This window comes from Bactrocera dorsalis, chromosome 5, assembly GCF_023373825.1.
Source record: "Bactrocera dorsalis isolate Fly_Bdor chromosome 5, ASM2337382v1, whole genome shotgun sequence".
Taxonomy (NCBI): Eukaryota; Metazoa; Arthropoda; class Insecta; order Diptera; family Tephritidae; genus Bactrocera; species Bactrocera dorsalis.
In genome coordinates, this window is record NC_064307.1 from 41,482,274 (window position 1) to 41,501,112 (window position 18,839).

Below are 18,839 nucleotides of genomic sequence, written 5' to 3' on the forward strand. Positions count from 1 at the left end.
CATTCCTTTAAGAAAAAATTACTTCCTTAAACAACAACTAATTTGAATTCATAGAAACGAGTAGGAGGACATCTCACTAAATAGATACATATAACTATTGACTATGCTATCAATAATTGATTACGTCAGTCTGTTTGATTTATACCAGTTGTTCGTTCGGTACCCTACGCTTCAAGTTTTGGCATATCGAGGATGGCAACTACAAATAATAATTTTAAAGTTTTCGGTTGACGATAAAACAATATTTTAAGCATCTTTCCTTATTGTAACTGAATGGATGTATTTACTATGGAATAAAAATTCCACACTCGGCGCACATTATTCTAAAAATGAAATATTGCAGATATTTTGAAGAAGTAAATATATCGAAACATAAAATTGTGTGTCACATACTATCGAAATCATAATAATAATCATACATCATTATATGAATTATAACACAAATACTATAGGGAACTGAATCAAAGCACTTGCGGGACCAAGAGTTCAACAGCAGCGTCCACACCGGCCTGGATACCGTAAAGCAAAAGCAAATGGCAACGAATGAAGCATTTCCATTATATGATTTTCTATGCTTAATGACTTTTTTATATCCAATCATATTTTCCGAACACCGACAACCACTTATAATGGCACACACACACACACTTGTACATATGTACAGACACACGGTCTTGTAGCACTTCCAACGGAAAGTGTTAAAAATAGTTTTGTCACATAAATAGCGAAACATCTTAGAGATCTTTGGCGCGATCGCCGGCGACATAAACAGCCAAACACACTTATGCACCTTTACTTAGCAGCGCATGGCATGAAACGCTGAGGGCACCATGCACCACTTGCCGTTGTTGCTGCGCCGTGGAAGCTGCGGAGAGTCTAGGCAGCGGATCGCCGAGAGAAAATCCATGTTATGAATCATTTTATGATTTTTGGAGACAATGTTTCCTTGTTGTTTGGCTTTTTAGGGCGGCAGGCTGCCAATCAAGTGGACGTGTGTGTGTGTGTTTGTAACTATATATACTATATGCTGTTTGAAAGAACTATCGGTGGTTGTGGAAAATCGTGCGGCGAAGTAAATCTTCAGTCTTTCCGCGGCCGTGACTAAGAAAAGTTGTGCGTAAGTAAATTGGTGATATACGATATCCTGTGGAAGTGTGAAAATATATAAAATTAGTGCTAAGAAAGTGAAAAACACATCTCTATATTCAGTGTATATATATATATATAGTTTTAGTATTTTATTTCGAAAATTATATAAAAAATTATATATATTCCTCACTTCCTGTGCACTGACTCTGCTCTCTTAATTAAATACCGAAGTGCAAATTCACACAATTTTTTTCATGTGTTCAACATTTCCCCCTTTCAAGCAGCAGCTATTTTTAATGCCGAAAGTTTAAGAAAGTTTAAGTGTGTGCTATTTTCATTTCAAAATCTCCGCAGAATTCAAGGTGTCGCCAACAAATCGGGCAATGTTTTAAAATCGTTAACAGCCGCGCATTAAAGTGATTTTTCCCGAGTGTTTTTTGGCTTTTCGCTCGCTAAACTATAGTGATTTGGTTAAGCGCGAAGGATTAGCAGCATGGCTGTGCGCTGTCAACTCGTTTGTCTCGCGATCGTGGCATTAGTTGGTGGTAAGTTTGCGCTTTCAATCATTGAATTTAGTTCGGGATTTTATTAACCCTTCAAGTGGCGCTGTGAACGCAAGACCACTTCAAAAATGTATCAGACATTAGTATTATGCCAAATCATACACATTAAAAAAGGGTGAAAAGTATATTTGTAAATAATAACGAGCGAACGAAACCTTTTTTAAGGGGTTTCCTCGGGTAAAAACAGCCTCTTTTTAACAATTTTTTCTAGTATGTATAAAAAATGAAATATTATTTTCGAGTATTTATTGTTAGAAACATATACTATTAACAAAGAAATTCTGAAATTTTTGGAAACAAATTTTAAACATGGCCAGTGACACGCCATTTCCGGTGATCCGTCGGAAAAAATTGCGCACGTATTGGCAAGATAACTCCTTAAAAGATCATCTAAAGTGAAAAAATATGTGTTTTAGTTAAAACCTTAACTCAGAACTTGGACAAATTTTAAAATATTTCTTGAGAAATTCTTAAAACTGTGTTTGGGATGATAGTTGCTCTATAAATTTTCTGGGTTTTGAATGTTTTGAGAATTATATATAGAATATCCTTCCCAGTCTGTTGAGATATAGTAGGTGAGTAGTTGTGGGTGGATATATAACATAATAAAAAAAATATTATTATATACATTTAATAAATGTATATACCATCGTATAAAATATGACACTGACTGTTCTTTTTCATATGGGCTCAAACCGAATCGTTAAGTTTTTTATCAAGATTGATATAATTTCGTTTTTGTTCGTGTGAAGTTTGTTAATACGTATAACTGTGGATGAAAAATAGTAAGACTTTTTAATTTAAAGGTTGCGCGAAAACCCATTCGTCGAAATAATTTTTTCTATGGTGGTATGACTATCAGTGACATCTGTCGTTCTGAAGTACATAAAGTGAACGCGGCGATTTTTGCGATGAGTGAAATTATTTAACAAATAGTTCCATTAAATTTTATGTGCGGAATCAAATTTTTGAATCGATGATAATTGTTTGTCATGAGCAATTGTAGACAATGAACCACGTCCGGGACGGCCATCCACATCAACTGCTGATCAACATGTCAAAAAATCAGTAAAAAACATTTTAAAATATTATTTGGGCCTAAAAAAAGGTAAAAGCACGATTGGTTCCAAAATCACTCAATATTTTCGAAACATTGTCCCGTTAACGTTAGTGAAACAATGCTTTCCGGCTACCAGTATTTCATGAAACATATTATTACTGACGAAGAGTCTTGGATTTATGCTTACTACCCCGAAACAGACGAGTCGGTCAAATATCGTGGCAAAAGTGAGCCAGAGCCGAAAAAACATTGCCGGAACAGTTCAAAATCTTGGTTATGTTGACAGTTTTCTTTGTTTATCGAGGTGTGGTGCACTCCGAATGCTTTTTGACCAGTCAAACTTTCAACACGGAATATTATTTAGTGTTATGCAAAGCTATTCGTAAAAAGGGGCCGGAACTATAGACCTACAACTCCTGATTTTTATACTTTTGGCTATTCAGCAAGCCCAAACAACCGCTCCGGGGAAACTATTTTGAGTCAATTGAATACATTAAACGTAAATCGATACGCGCATTGAAGGCTATTCCCGAAATTGACTTTAACAACTGTTTCAAGGATAGGAAAAAACGTGTATTGTGGCCAACGGAGATTACTTTGAAGGAGCCTATATAGATTTTGAAAAATAAATTAGAAATTTTTAAGTTACGAACAAAGTCTTGCTTTTTGTTGCTCACATAAGTGTAAAATAGCTAATATTAATAAAAAACCGAGGAGTTTTCTTAAAATTTTGTGTTTTTAATAGATTCAGAACTACAGAATCGTGGAAAATGTTGCAGAAGTGTTCTGACGACTTTTCTTTACTACGAACACAAGTATTTGAGTGGCTAAAAGCATTCAGTGCAGGTTAAGGAAAAAGTTAAAGAAACAGTGCTTGAAAATCGTCGTGTTGGCATCAAAGAGGGAGCGGATTTTATGTATCGACTCTGATTGAGCTCAAGCAAACAATTTTTGAGTGAAAATAATCTTTGAGTTGGTTTAACTCCAAATGCATATCTTCCAAATTATTGTGCCCGACGGTATTCCTTGTTTGGTGTCAAAATCAGTGAAAGTTCATCAACATGCAGTTCCATAACGTCCAAGCACTCAAGCATCTACATCTGTTAGAGAATGTAGAGCGTTGTCTTGGCCAGTAATCTATACAAAATACAGTGAAGATCTTTTTTTCCTTACAAAAACTGGACTTCGATGGTTCAGTTTGTATACCAGCTATATGCTATAGTGGTCCGATATCGCAAGTTCCGAAAAATGAGCAGCTTCTTGGAAAAAGTAAGGAGGTGTGGAAAATTTCGGATTGATATCACAAAACCTGAAGGTCTGGTTTTCGTGTGTACAGAAGGTTGGACAGACAAGCAACAAGAGATATTTTTTTTTTTTTTTAAGTAATTTACACGCAAACACTTTGTACAAACATTTGCATATCTAATATTAATGCGATCTTATCTAATCTATATAGTAAGAAAATTGAAAATCTTGTTCCATTCGAATATGACATCATTCATGCATTTAACTTCAACTAAATTTTCGATTATAAATCAGAACACACTACAACTATTTTCTAAACTTAAATTTATTTTTATATATGCGTATCACAAAAATAAAATAAAGGAATAAAAATAACTAAAAATATAAATAACATGTAAGGAAGTGTTATGCTCGCGTGCAACCGAACATTTTATACTCTTGCAACTTTCAAGAATCAAAGCCAGAGAAATACTTGAAGGTGTAAAACCAATTACTTAGAGTAAAGTCAGTGGGATGTGCGCAAATCCTGATATTAAGTAAATGGATGACTCGATTCAATCAATTTTTGACATACAGACATACCATTACAAGAGGAGGATTATCCCTTAATTTCAGTTATATATATCACACATTGAGCGACATTTTCGATCAAAAGTCAAATATAGGTACCGGGGTCTAAATTTTCGGTACCTTAGGGCTTGAACAGTTTTTATCGAATTTAAACAATTATTGGTCATAAGTTGTACCCCGTTATATTAATTGTTTCCTGATTTGTGTACTGGAAACTGAACGAGTCTAGTGAAATTTGAAATCGTGCTATATGGAAAGTAGGCGTGGTTGTTGTCCGATTTCATCCATTTTCACAATGTGACATAATAATGTAAAAGGATTAACATGTACTCAATTTTGTCGAAATTGGTTTGGCCTGGTCCCGAGATATGGGATTTCACCAAAACGTGGGAGGTGCGACGCCCATCGTCCAAATTTTCACCTCGGTGGTAAAGTTTAATGCCTTTAGCGTTTATAGTTATTAATTTATCGCACCATTCGTAGTTTTTGACAGTACTGTTATATGGGGAGTAACCTCCGATTTCTTATATTTTCACACTGTCGGTAGAAGTATATTATGGTATTCTAGCATAACAATTTTGGTTGTTTGAACTTTACTCCGCGACCACCAACATTTTTTACCCACCGGTATCTTTGTCTGCTCCGACTCTCTGTACCAAATTACACCTTTATATCTTTATTTTAGGCTTAGCTATGGCTTTTCTTGACTTTTCGGTTAATGGCGAAGTGTGGCCGTGTGAGTGGTCCGATCACGCCCATCTACGAACTCGTTATTTTCTTTGTACTAAGGAACCCACATACCAAGTTTCATCAAGATATCTCAATTTTTACTCAAGTTACAACTTGCGCGGATGGACGGACAGACAGACAGTCACCCGGATTTCAACTTTTCTCGTCACCCTGATCATTTATATATGTAGTATATATATAACCTTATATCTGTCTCGCTTAGTTTTAGGTGAAACGTACAACCGTTAGGTGAACAAAACTATAATACTCTTTAGCAACAGGGTGCAAGGGTATAAAAAAGCTCGGAATTTCGTTATTTACGATTTTGTTGCGGCAAAGTGAGATAATCATGTAAGAGAATTAAGAGAAAGAAATAAAATAGATAAATATGCCGGCCGGCGAGAATTTTAATTAAACCTATATACTATATAAGATGTTTATTATATATTCTCTACACATTCGCAATCAAAGATAATTTAATAATTTGGAAAACTTTAAGACATAAATCAGTAGGAAAATTGGCTCGAGAAATTCTGAAATTTAAATATGTACATATGTGTTGATGTGTGTGTTTGAGCTTAAGAGCATCGCCTCTAAACATAAAGGGAGAACACGTAAAATGTCTCCGATGCCAATGGCTGGGTGTCACGCTAGTTTTGAACAACAATATCTCATTATGTTTATTGCTTTAAGATTATGCGTAAATGCTTTTGAAAATCAGCATAACCTTAAATCAATATTTATTTTTTTTTGTGTATTTTCTTATTATTTGTTTCAAAAAGTGTCACTGGCGCGTCATGAGGACTGTGAGAGTGCGCCCTATGCGGAACATTCCACTGTAAAAATAATCAATGAAGAGGATGCTGTGCGCGCCATATATGAATGCGAGGAGGGCTATGAGTTGAGTGGCAGCAACGAGTTGATATGCGATGTGGATTCAGATCTCTGGGATGTCGAACCGCCAAAATGTGAAAAAGGTATGTTATAATGTTTGTCTATGATAATTAACTATGGTTTAATAGTTAATAAACTTGGTTCATATCAATTATGACACCTTGAAGATCATCATCAATCAGTCATAAAACTTAACCGATTGAACTTAATATACCCTAAGTGTGTGACGAATTTTGTAACACTGCGAAGAAAATATTGGAAACAGTTGATATATAGTATATATGATAATGATTAGCTAAATAATCAGCTAGATGAACTGAGATTTTGAGATATCGATTAAATTTTGAATTGAGCGCATCGGATAACTATAGCATAGAGCTGTCATACAATTTGGTCGGTGAAAATCAAGATAAAGATCTTTTTTTTACTATTTTATCCAATAAGAAATACAACTGAGAGGAGAATTAGCTTCCAAAGATAATGTTTGTGAGCGAACTCCAAGGGCTAACTCCTCGCCGTGGTACCAGACTTCAGTCTGCGGTCAGACGTTGTAGCCTTTGCTACTACCAGTTGAGCACCCACAGACTTAATGAATGAGCGACAAATGTCACCAGTCGCTTGAACTACAAATGACTTTTCATTAGAAGAAAGCTCATTCAAAGTCTCTAAGTAATATCATTCCAAGCTGAGTATTATAGAACTATACCTGACAAAGACTATGCGGAAATTTCTAGGCAAGGCAGATATAGTCCATATGGATTTTAGTCGCCTCTTACGACAGGCATAATTTATCGCGGGCAATTTCTATCCCCTGTCCGCTGGGGAAATATATAATACAAATTAGGATTTCAAAAATTAAGGTTAGGTAAGGATCTCACTTGAATAGCTTAGACTCTGGTCCGCTTGTTACCTAAAACTCCTATATAATCGATCACAAGAACTTTACAAATTAACAAAGCTGTTGTTTGTTGAATAGGCTATGTCAATTTCGGCTATGTCTTCTGGTTCGAGAAGTGTTCAGTAAGAACGCCTACGATTTTGAGAATATGGCTAGGAATAATCCAAACGATCATGATGATGAAGTAGCTTGATGGTATTTCGCCGTCTTGATGTGTGAGTGAATGCACACCTCTCTGAAAGAGTCTGCACTTCATAGCAGTACGTCACCACCATCTAAATAGCGCTCACTTCAGCCTGAAAGATAATACAGTGATACAATAGCCTAAAGCTAAAATTGACTGACAGCATCTTACAGAAAAGTTTTCTTTCAACCTTCACTCCTAGCTTCGACCCATTCGTGAAAAAAGTCTGCAGTGCACCGGAGATGCGAATAAGAGTTACTATTTATACGTTCACGCTCCTTAGCAAGTGGAGCGAATACACCACAGAACATTATTTTCTTGAGAATGGCTTCATAGAGCCAAACAGGAAATTAAGCAAGGAACTGAACTCGTCATGTTTGGCTGAGTCCGTTTCTTGACTGAATTAAAGTAATAGCAAGTCGTAAGTGACAACTTCATAAATGAAAATCAATCCGATTTATTAAGAAATAAATCAATTAGGCAGTCTCAGCATGCCCTTGAGTAGGCCTCAAAAGCCTCTTAGTTTTTGCCCGACGGGAAAAATCAGATTATAATCTTTACTATATCATATTATCAACTATCAATTACAGTTTCTAAATTTAAAGACCTCTCTCAAGATAACTAGAATTTTCTACCAGGGATCTATCTTTGAAATCAGTAAAAATCGTCCATACATATACAAAAAGTCGGCTAAACCCAACAAATTTTCATTTCAGCTGGGCTCTCGAATGAGGTAAATGCTGAGCGCACCAAAAAGAAGAAGCCGCAGAATATAATTGAAGACAGACATATTTCTGCAGAAATGGCCGCCTCATTGGATATGACTTGCGTGCAGGCGAAAATTACAGCACCCGATATAAGGCATGGTTTCGTGCAAAAATACGATCGTCGGCGCAAAGGGGAACATGTCTTCCTGGTGGCGCTTTACGCCTGTAATGATAACTTCGAATTGGAGGATGCCGACATAACGACATTATATTGTAGTCAACGCAAGTGGGTGGGTGATTTGCCGACTTGTGTGGCGCTGGGCGAATATACCGATGCGGATGAAGAAGGTGAGTGCGAACGAAATCTCATGGCAGAACATTATTTTATAAATACAGTCCTACCATCCACACAGAATACGACGAGTATGAAGCGGTTGACGATGACGAAGACGAAGAAGACGCTGCAGAGGAGTCTACCGATAATCGCGTAGCACCACCGCCACCACCACCACCAGCTGTCGCGGAAGTTGAGGAGAACGAGCAAGAAATCAGCAATGAGATTGAAACTGCGGCGCATGAAAATACTGCGCTAGAAAGTGAGAGCGTCGCGCCAACCAATACTGCGCCTGACGCGCCCGTTACCGATGTCAATATTGTTGTTGCGCCCACACAGGATCCCTATACGCCACGTTATCTCGATGACAATTGCGGCGCCGACAAAGGTGGTTGTGAGCAGAAATGCGAGCGTTTGCTTTTCCCGGGCGAGAATGAGCCGCGTCTGAAGTGTTCCTGTTTTGATGGATTCAGTTTGGATCCCAACGACTATGCCAGCTGTCATGGTGAGCTTGTAACGCTATAATGTGAAGCCAAGTATTGATGTTATCTTTCTTTTAGATATTAATGAATGTGAGCTTGATAATGGCGGCTGCGAGCAGCTTTGCAACAATCTACCCGGTTCTTACCAGTGCGCCTGTGAGCAGGGTCTGCAAATCAATACGCTGACGGGCAATACATGCATCGGTGAGTGTCAACTAGCATGCTCGTCATTCCAACTCTAACTTGTATTGTAGTTTGTAAACGCTTCATATATCATTTATTTCATACACTCGCATGTCACATCCGTCACCCGCTAAACTCCCGCCAACTCTTCCATTGTAATGCAATCAAACATCTGTCACACGCGCTCACCCACAACATCCTCACGTACATCCAAACTTGCCTCAGATATCAACGAGTGCTTGTTACGCAACGGACATGGCCCGTGCCAAGACACCTGCCACAATGAATGGCGCGGCTACAGATGCTCGTGCGAAGGTCTAGCCGGCACGCAATTAGCCGACGATAATCACACCTGCAACGATGCCGGCGAGTGCGCCAACGCCAATGGTGGCTGCTCACATCAGTGCCTCTCGTCGATGGGGCGCATCTATTGTCTGTGTCCGAGCGGTTGGCTGATGTCGACAGACGGAAAAAATTGTGAAGGTGGGCCGCGTTACAAGCTTGGAAAGTCGATATGACAATTGCTTAATAACATTGAACCTGGTTGAGAGAAGAAAGTGTCAAAATTCATGCTAAATGCTTACTTTGCTCACCACTAATTATACGCTAGTTATTGCTAATTAGTCCTGTTTTTTCTGAAGACCACATTAATCTCACTTTTTTGCAGACATCAACGAATGCGAGCAGCCGGAAGTGGCTGCACAATGCGCCGGCGGTTGTGAGAATACGCACGGCTCTTATCGCTGCATACCGGCGCTGAATACACCAGAAAATGGCGCAGAGGCGACCAATGAAGTTGAAGAAGTGGAGGAAGCTGTCAAAGAAGTGGACGAAGTAGAAACAAAAGTCGAAAGTGAGCCCAATGCGGAAGAAGAAAGTGAAGACGATCAGGGCATACGGCGCATTTCCGAAAGTGGCCCTATCTGTCCGGCCGGCTATCGCGCGGGCGGCGAGAACTCAGACAATTGCGTAGATATTGACGAGTGCGCTGAGGGCACAAGCGGCTGTGAACACTGCCTGAACACCGATGGTTCGTACGAGTGCACCTGCCCCGGCGGTTATGATCTTGCCGAAGACGAACGCACTTGTGTCGACATCAACGAGTGTGACGTTATCGTAGAGAATGAAGACGATGCGGCGGCAGCGCCTACTAAACTGTGTACCGGTGGTTGTGAGAATACGATTGGCTCGTTTATTTGTACTTGTGGCGCTAATGAGCATCTGCTCGAGGATCAACGTACTTGTGTGGCGGACACCTGTCAAGATTTGAATAATCCACAACTGAATAAGACACGTTGCGCCCACCAGTGTGTTGATTTGCCGAGTGGCGTTTTTGAATGCGTTTGCCCAGCGGGTTACAAGTTGAGTGATGACTTACACAACTGCGTGGTGGCTGAGAGCGTATGCACCGTGGCGGGCGGCTATGAAAGTTGTGCGCCCGGCGTGTGTGTGCCGAGTGAGGATAACAGCGCCTTTAGCTGCGAATGCCCGTCGGGTTATGTGTTCGAGACGAATCACTGTCAAGATATCGACGAATGTGCTAATGGTATGCACGAGTGTTCACACGAGTGCTTCAACAATTTAGGTTCGTATCAGTGTGGCTGCCCGTTGGGCTTCGTTTTCGTCGAGGGCAGTAACGAACATGTCTGCGCTGATGTCGATGAGTGTGCAGCGACACCGGATGTTTGTGGTGCTCTGAATTGCGTTAATAAACCCGGCGGTTACGTCTGCTTATGTGCCGACGGTAGCGAACCTGAGGCCGAGAGTGGCGCTTGTCATATCGCCGATCCCTGCGAAGCGCATCAGTGTTCACACCAATGTATTGCTGAAGGTGTGGGCTTCAAGTGCATCTGTCCGGAGGGTATGTCATTGGCTGATGATGGCTTACAATGTGCGTACAAAGATGTTTGCACTGAGCAAAATAATGGCTGCGAACATATTTGCAAGTCGGAGGAGGATGGTGCTTGTGCCTGTCACAGCGGTTATGAATTGGCTGCTGATGGCAAATCGTGTATGGACGTCGACGAATGTGAGATCGGAAATGGTGGTTGCCATCAGGTTTGCAAGAATTTTGCAGGTGGGTACGATTGCGCCTGCGAACTGGGCTTTGAGTTTCTCGATGGTCCGCTCAAATCGTTTTGCTTCGATGTGGACGAATGCGCTTTGGGGTTGCATAATTGCGACGCTGGTACGCTTTGCGAAAATCTCAATGGCTCGTACACTTGCATATGTCCGCCTGGCTTTGCATTGGGTTTGCCGCCGGTTTATGCTTCGCTGCGCGCGTTACTCTCATCCATGCAGCCGGCTAGCTCATTTGCCAAAACTTCATCTATCATGTCAACACCAACCATTTCAAAGACACAAAATTCATCACCATCATGCTTAGATATCGACGAATGCTCCATTTCGAACGGAAATTGCTCACATTTCTGCATGAATTTTCCCGGCAGCTTCCAGTGCTCCTGTCCGCCTGGCTTTACGCTAAGCTCGGTAGATAATCGCACTTGCTTGCTGGTCAATGCTTGCTTACAGGACAATGGTGGTTGCACGCATGCGTGTGACTTCGCACCCGGTGTGGGTGTGCGCTGCCACTGTCCTACCGGCTATGCTTTGGCTGCTGATGCGCACACATGTCTGGACATCGACGAATGCGCACGCGCAAATGGTGGTTGCCGGCAGCGCTGTTACAATACACCTGGCAGCTTTGAGTGTGCTTGTAGCGCGGGTTATGAATTGTCGCCGAATGGTCTCGACTGTGTCGATATCGACGAATGTGCCAATGGTTTTGGTAACTGTACTTTTGTTTGCGTCAATCTTCTAGGTTCTTACGAATGCGGCTGCGAGGGCGGCTTCCAGTTAGGTGAGGATCGTCGTACCTGCATAGACGTCGATGAATGTGCGCTGGGCAGACACGACTGCTCGCACGATTGTGTAAATGTGGAAGGCGGTTATGAATGTATTTGTCCGGAGGGCTATCTGTTGGGTGAAAACAAAGCGACTTGTTTGGATGTGGATGAGTGCATTGCCAGCGATCATGGTTGCAGTCACGGTTGCGACAATAAATTGGGCAGTTACGAGTGCACATGTCCTGTAGGTCACACATTGGCGGCGGATAAACGGAACTGCATTGCAACAACTCCGTTGGAAGTTGATGTGCGCACCGATGAGCTCGATACACTGGACACCGCTATAATAGATGTCTGTCTACGCGATAATGGCGGCTGCTCACATATTTGTAATCCAGAAACGGGTTGTTCTTGTCCTAGCGGACTCGAGCTCTCCGTAGACGGCAAGACTTGCGTGGATATTGATGAATGTGCCTACAATAATGGCGGTTGTGCGCAGCTATGTCATAATACCGCTGGTGGCTTCCAATGTCTTTGCTCGGATGGCGTAACTCCCGACGATGGTGTAAGTTGTGTGACAATTTGTCCGCCTGGCTTTGCTGTGAGCTCAGTGAACCCAAACCAGTGTGTGGATATTGACGAATGCGCTACTCCCGGCGTTTGTCAGTATAGCTGTCTGAATACCAACGGCTCCTACGAGTGTGTGTGTCCTCCAGGTTATGCGCTCCGCAATGGTCGCGAATGTGAGGATGTCAACGAGTGTTTGCTGGACAACGGTGGCTGTGTCGGCGGTGAATGCATTAATCATATTGGCAGCTTTCAGTGCAAGTGCTCGCTGGGCTACCGTTTGGCCAGCGATCGTCGCACATGCGAGCGTTTGCTTGAGTCACGCGATCAATGTACACCCTTCACTGCGCCGGCTAACGGTGACTTCCATTGCACGAAATATCGCCACAAGCGCAAGCATTTCTATAATACGCGCTGCAAAGTGTGGTGCAACCAGGGTTACCGCCTGGAGGGACCCACCCAACGTTTTTGCAATGCTTCCGGTCAGTGGGATGACTTTGAAAGCCGTTGTCTGCGTAAGTATTTTCAGCAGTAGTTACAAGATGTATATTGACATTTCCGCCGTTTTACAGCTACTACTTGCCCCCGTCTACACCAACCGATTAATGGCGAGATTGTACCCGCTGCCTGCACAGCTAGCAATGCAGTCATTGGTGAACGCTGTCAGCTGCGTTGTCAGCCCGGTTATGTGCCCATAGGCTTGAGCGTTGCCATCTGCACCGCGGAACTGACTTGGTCACCCAATGCCACCTTCGAGTGTGTGCCGTTGGCGAGATCTCCATTGCTACCTACTTTGCCTGTTATTGGTGCTCAGCCACGTCTACCTTCCGTTGGCGTCGACGACTTTTTCCATAGACCGATATTACCACAAGTGAGACCACCAACTGGTTTTGGTAGTTCCGTTGCTTCACAACGTCCCTACATTAAATGTCCGCAAAATACCACCGTTTTTCTGGCCGATGGCGCCACTACCGCCCACATTATTTTGCAAAAACCCATCACTAATATGGATTACCGTTACATTGAGTCTGCGCCGGCTTGGACGCGCAATATGCAAGCTCATTTAGGTGCTGGTCAACATATAGTGACATTCCGCGGTCAAGATCCCATTTCGGGTAGACGCGCCAGATGTCGCACAATCATCAAAGTGGAGCGTGCTGTTTCGCCTAGCGTGAATTTCTGTACGCGTTCCTTCGAGGTATCGTTGAGTCCGAATCAATTGCAACGCTCGGTGGTGTGGGAAGAACCGCGCTTCGAAAGCACACTGGGTCCACTGAAAAAACTCTATAAATCAAGGGTAAGTATGCAACAGTTGTAAAAGTGTATGTTGTATATGGACTTATTATCTGTTGTTACAGATACCCGGCGAACTCTTTAAAGCTGGCATACACCCGGTATACTATGAGGCAACTAATAAGCAAGGCATTACCGCCCGTTGTGAATTCCAAATTCTTGTGAAAGGTGAGCGCTTTATATATATTTTCTATCATTGAACTAAAAAATGCTCTTTCTCATTAGAAGCCAACTCCGCGGCCAGCAATTCCTTGTCTACATTTAACCCGAGCTACCCAACAGCAGTGCCCGCTGCTCAGTTGGCACCCGCACCTTTAATGCGTCCACCCCCTCCACGGGGCTTACAGGCGAAATTACTACCCGGTCATGAGTCGTTTGTGATGTGCCCCGGTCGTGCCCCGGTTAAGGTTACCGACGCCCAATCTGTAAGTTATTTTTATCCCGAATGGCTGATTCGTGTACGCTACACTTGGCATAAACGACCTGCATGAATTTAAACGCCGCAAACTTTGCTTGCTCTAGTGTTGTTGCTTTTCTAATCTCATACGCTACCGAATGCATTTATTCGATTATTATCTTAATTATATTTTATAATGAACAGGTGACTTTAGAATACGGCTGCGTCTTGAAAAATATACGCCGTGGATCGCCGCGTCGTCACGCCCACCGCCGTTTGATCGCCACAAATTGGTCCGATTTCACTGCCTTCTAAACGAAGTAGTAACTTAAGTTCGAACCTTTTATAATGGAATTTATATTTTGTACTTACTCGTAGTTAAGTCAGCGTTGGCCAGTAAAGTGTATTTAAACCAAAACAGCTTTTGTATTTTAATCTTAACTTTGTATATGTAATCATACAGTTTGTATTCAATAAAGAGAATAATCATATTGAAAATGTACTTAAGAAACGGTGGTTCATTTTGAAAAACATTGGATTCCCTTGATCTCGCAAGCGATCTCCAGGTGGATCTCCGAAAATCTGACGGTGAAAAATGTTTTTATTAAAATAGTTGAATTATTATCGAGAAACGATATTTGTTTTTGTAAAAAAAAATTTATGCTCAGGAAAGTCTTAATAAATCGAATTATAATCTAAAATCTTATTATAGGGTGGTCGAAAAAGTATTTTTGTATTTCTAATCAAGTGTCAGCATATTTTGTTTTATATTTATAATGAACCAAATATGTACCATTTTGGTCTACCACTTTTTGCCAGGTTCCCGCCAGAGACATTATTCCATCAGTGTAACACTTTTCTGGTTTCTCGGCGAAAAACTGCGAAAAGTAGTTTTCACAGGCTTCTCTTAAAGCCAACTTTACTCCATTAAGGGAGTTCTGCATTGACCGAAACAAATGGTAGTCCGATGGTGCAAGGTAAGGGGTAAATGGTTGATGCATCAAAACTTCCCAGCCAAGTGCTCCCAGTTTTTGCCGAGTCATCAAAGATGTGTGTAGTTTAGCGTTGTCCTGATGGAAGACGAAGCCCGTTCTGATGATTAGTTCTGGATTTTTTTCGATTGCTTGCTTCAATCTGATCAGTTGTTGACAAATAAAATGGAGAATCAGCACAACCTTTCGAGAAGTCAATCCTGGCTTAGTAATCATTTGTTGAGCTTAAGCCATGATCTTATTGGCACATTATTGCGGTATTTGGTCCACTTTTCGTCTCCTGTTACCATTCGCTTCAGAAATGGTTCGATTTCATTTCGCTTCAGCAAAGAATCGCAGATGTTAATTCGGTTCATTAAAATTTTCATAGACAACTCAGGTGCTGACCAAACATCAAGCTTCTGTTGTAGCCAGCCTTTTTGAAATGGTTCAAAACCATTTGACAATGAATGTTAAGTTTCTTAGAGATGTCATGGCTGTTTATGTGACGGTTCCAGTCAATCTTTTCTATAATTTCATCGACTTTTTCAACGATAGGTCAACCAGAGCGAGATGCATCTTTCACATCGAAATTTCCAGAACGGAAGCGAGCGAACCATTGTTGTGCTACACGAACTGATACAGCATCGTCTCCATAAACTTCACACATTTCATTGCTGGCTTGCGTGGCATTCTTCTCTTTTTTATACAAAAGTTTCAAAACACAGCGAATTTATTCATTATAGTAATTATAGATTTTCTATAATTCTAATATTACAATATTTTTCCTAACAACATTTTACTGTCAAACTTTGGAAAACCATTTCTAATTCCTTTTATTGCGAGTTGTTTTTTAATGAGGCAGGTGAGAAACCCAACGCACAACCCAGGGGAGGGATGATTCGCTTTCTCACTTTAGCTCGCCTTCAAACGGATGCTTTTTGGCTACCCAGAAGATGCTGGTCTAAGACCGAAAGTCGTAAGCTACTTGAGCCAAATTGTAAAATAATCGTTTCTGACCACTTCCAAGTGAATGACGCTCAGAGAACTGTACTCATTTGCGTAAACTTCTACATATGGCTCCATCCTCCCATGGCTTTGTATATATAGCTTATGTATTAAGTTCTTTTGCTAGTCAATTATTCCTCGAAATTTTGCACTGTTATTTCATGACAAGTAGACTTTAACACCATTATTGTTATTCAATCACACATCATTTGTGTTGATTGGGTAATTTTGGAACACCGCTAGTACTATGTAGCTAACCCGAAAAGTGTTTCGAACTAATCGCGATATTAATCTGAATTATTTGTATGTATTTCAGCATATATTATATTTTGAACAAACTATTGTTGGTAGATCTGCACACTATTCTAAAGCTTTATTGTATGTACATGCTTTATGACATATAGTATTTACCCAATCTTTTCCAGTTTTGTTACGAAGACATATCATATTAGCTACATGCATGGGGTGAAGGAAGGATTGACCCGACTTTCTAATTATCATAAAAAGATTCTCTCCAAACTTCAATACTAAATCTCACAGATTCACCGATGTTTGCGGTAAATAGTCAGCCATAGTATGATAGAGAGTACGAGTATTATCATTTATTTGCTATACACACATATTTTCATTTTACATATCTATCCATAAGACTTATTTCCTTTCACTCAAAAGTATGTTAACTAAATTTTTCTTATCTTTACCAAAAATCATGTAACATACTTTTAGGCGCCACGAAATTGGTTGATTTGTTAGCTTCGCTTATCTATGAAATGAAGTATAAGATTTATTTCGTGTTTACATTTATATATATGTATATATATATACATAAAATACATATGTAAATGTATGAGTGTAAATGTTGCGGAAAATTGCATCAGCTTTTCTACTCGTATAAACAAAAACAAACCATCAAACCTTTATATAGCTATTAAGTCTTGCGAGCTTCTTAATTGTCACGTTTGTACTACATATATGTCTATAAACATACATACATATATGTATGAATATGTATCCATATGTGTATACTTCAAGTTTACAGGTTTAATCTTTCGCTTATTTATTCTTTGGGCGAATACTTTGTTAACTGTGTGGCTAATTGCAGAAGTATTTGGACCGGCAGAAAAATGTTTGTTGGAAGTGCTTTAAATATACATATCTATGTATGCACGCATGTAAATATGTACGCATATATACAGATATTCATATATGTACGTATGTTATCAATAGAGTTCATTAATCCTTCATTGTTTAGTATTATCTGTTGTTTGCTATTATTAAAAGGTATACACTTTAAATAGTGCATGCAAAGATAATTAATAATAATTAGTATTAAAAAATATATATGATTAGAATACACTTTTATAAATAAAATTAACAATAAATAAATATACTTTTTATAGATTTTTTATGTATATTTATTTACATGCGTACATTGAGAATAAGGGTGTCTTATCAACATACATATAATTTGAAAAAAAAACTAAAATCTCTAAGCTGTTCTGAATATAACATCATTCAAATGGCCTCCACGAATTCTTTTTTAATAGCGAATTCGCTGAACCCAATTTTCGAATACTTTGTCCACGAAATTAAATCGTCGTTCAATATTGACTTCTAATGCTTGAAGAGTCTGGTTTAACACCAAAGATCAATGAGTTCAAATAAACCTACAAGAAGTAGTCTAATGATGTTAAAACACAACTTCTTGGAAGCCTTTCAATGCCACAATTTCTTAAAATAATTGAATCACCAAACTTTTCTCGCAATAATTCGGTTTTTGCATGGGTTGCGTGGCACGAAGCGCCGTCTTGTTGGAACCATATGTTGTCAAGATCAACTGCTTCCAACTGCGGCCATAAAAAGTTGGCTTTCATCGCTCTATGCCGGTCTCCATTGACAGTAACGATGTCACCAACTTAATTTCTAAAGGAAAACGGACCGATAATTCCACTAGGCCAAAAACCACACCAAACTGTCAATTTAGGTGAATGTAATAGTTGTTCATGAATAATTTGTGGATTTTCTTCGCACCAGAGTCTATAGTTTTTTTTATTTACCGCACCACTCACATGAAAGTGAGCCTCATCGGTGATGATTTTCTTAAAAAAATCGTTATCGTTTTCAAGTTGTTCCAAGGCAAAATCAGCAAATTCATGACATTAACGGTGGTCCAATGGCATCGGTTCTTGAGTGAGAACAATTTTATATGGATGCAAGCTGAAATCCTATATCAAAAATCGTCAGATTATGCTTTGAGACCAATTCCCCAAATTCTTGCCGCTTCTTGCCTTTATGCCCCAATTCTTGAGAACGTCTTCATATCGACAAATTGTGGTTTTTAACTACACATGCCTGAACGGCAGCAATATTTTCTTTACTTCGAGCGGTTATTGGCACTCGGACATTAAGTGAAGAAGATGTATGCTCGAAATGTTCAATTGGACGAACAGTGAGTACAGGTGGACGCTTATTGCAACCCTAAAATGGCAAAAGCGCACGAAAAATTGCAATTGTAGAAGAATTACTTTGATAAAATTCTTTTAATAATTTCTAAACGTTGTTCTTGTGTATATTTTTCCATGATGAAATTGTAAACATTGGTGAATATAATGCAAAAAAAATTTTCAGTTCATGACAAACTAAAAATGGCCGAACCGACACTTAGAAATAATATCATCCCTATTGGAAATATAAACTTATACATATGTAAATGACATAAAAGATTATTAGGATCCTAAGGGACACATCTACTGTGACCTGAAAAATTTTAATCGCTTTTTCACTCCACACACTAAAAGTTTGAATCGATAACTAATTCG

At 39.9% G+C, this 18,839-nt stretch overlaps 1 protein-coding gene across 3 annotated transcripts; it reads left to right on the top strand.

Moving 5' to 3' along the window:
• The first annotated feature begins 958 nt into the window (after positions 1-958).
• Positions 959-14,552, top strand: LOC105229032 (fibrillin-1). Of its 3 annotated transcripts, XM_049457333.1 has the most exons (13): positions 959-1,117; positions 1,444-1,634; positions 6,039-6,233; positions 7,949-8,287; positions 8,353-8,778; positions 8,834-8,959; positions 9,164-9,421; positions 9,606-11,015; positions 11,760-12,866; positions 12,924-13,648; positions 13,710-13,812; positions 13,870-14,069; positions 14,246-14,552. In XM_049457333.1, exons 2-13 carry the CDS (start codon positions 1,583-1,585, stop codon positions 14,354-14,356), a joined length of 5,052 nt encoding a protein of 1,683 aa, XP_049313290.1. In that variant the 5' UTR covers positions 959-1,117; positions 1,444-1,582; the 3' UTR covers positions 14,357-14,552. The 3 variants fall into 3 exon arrangements, with proteins under 3 accessions (XP_049313290.1, XP_049313289.1, XP_011207387.2); XM_049457332.1 differs by having other exon boundaries at positions 9,606-12,866; XM_011209085.4 differs by lacking the exon at positions 9,164-9,421.
• The last annotated feature ends 4,287 nt before the right edge of the window (positions 14,553-18,839 follow it).

Coding starts and splice junctions, on each gene's coding strand:
- LOC105229032 (XM_049457332.1), top strand. CDS start 1,583: ATGGCTGTGCGCTGTCAACTCGTTTGTCTCGCGATCGTGGCATTAGTT. Junction 8,288..8,352: donor TACCGATGCGGATGAAGAAG/GTGAGTGCGAAC, acceptor CCATCCACACAG/AATACGACGAGTATGAAGCG. Junction 8,779..8,833: donor CGACTATGCCAGCTGTCATG/GTGAGCTTGTAA, acceptor TCTTTCTTTTAG/ATATTAATGAATGTGAGCTT.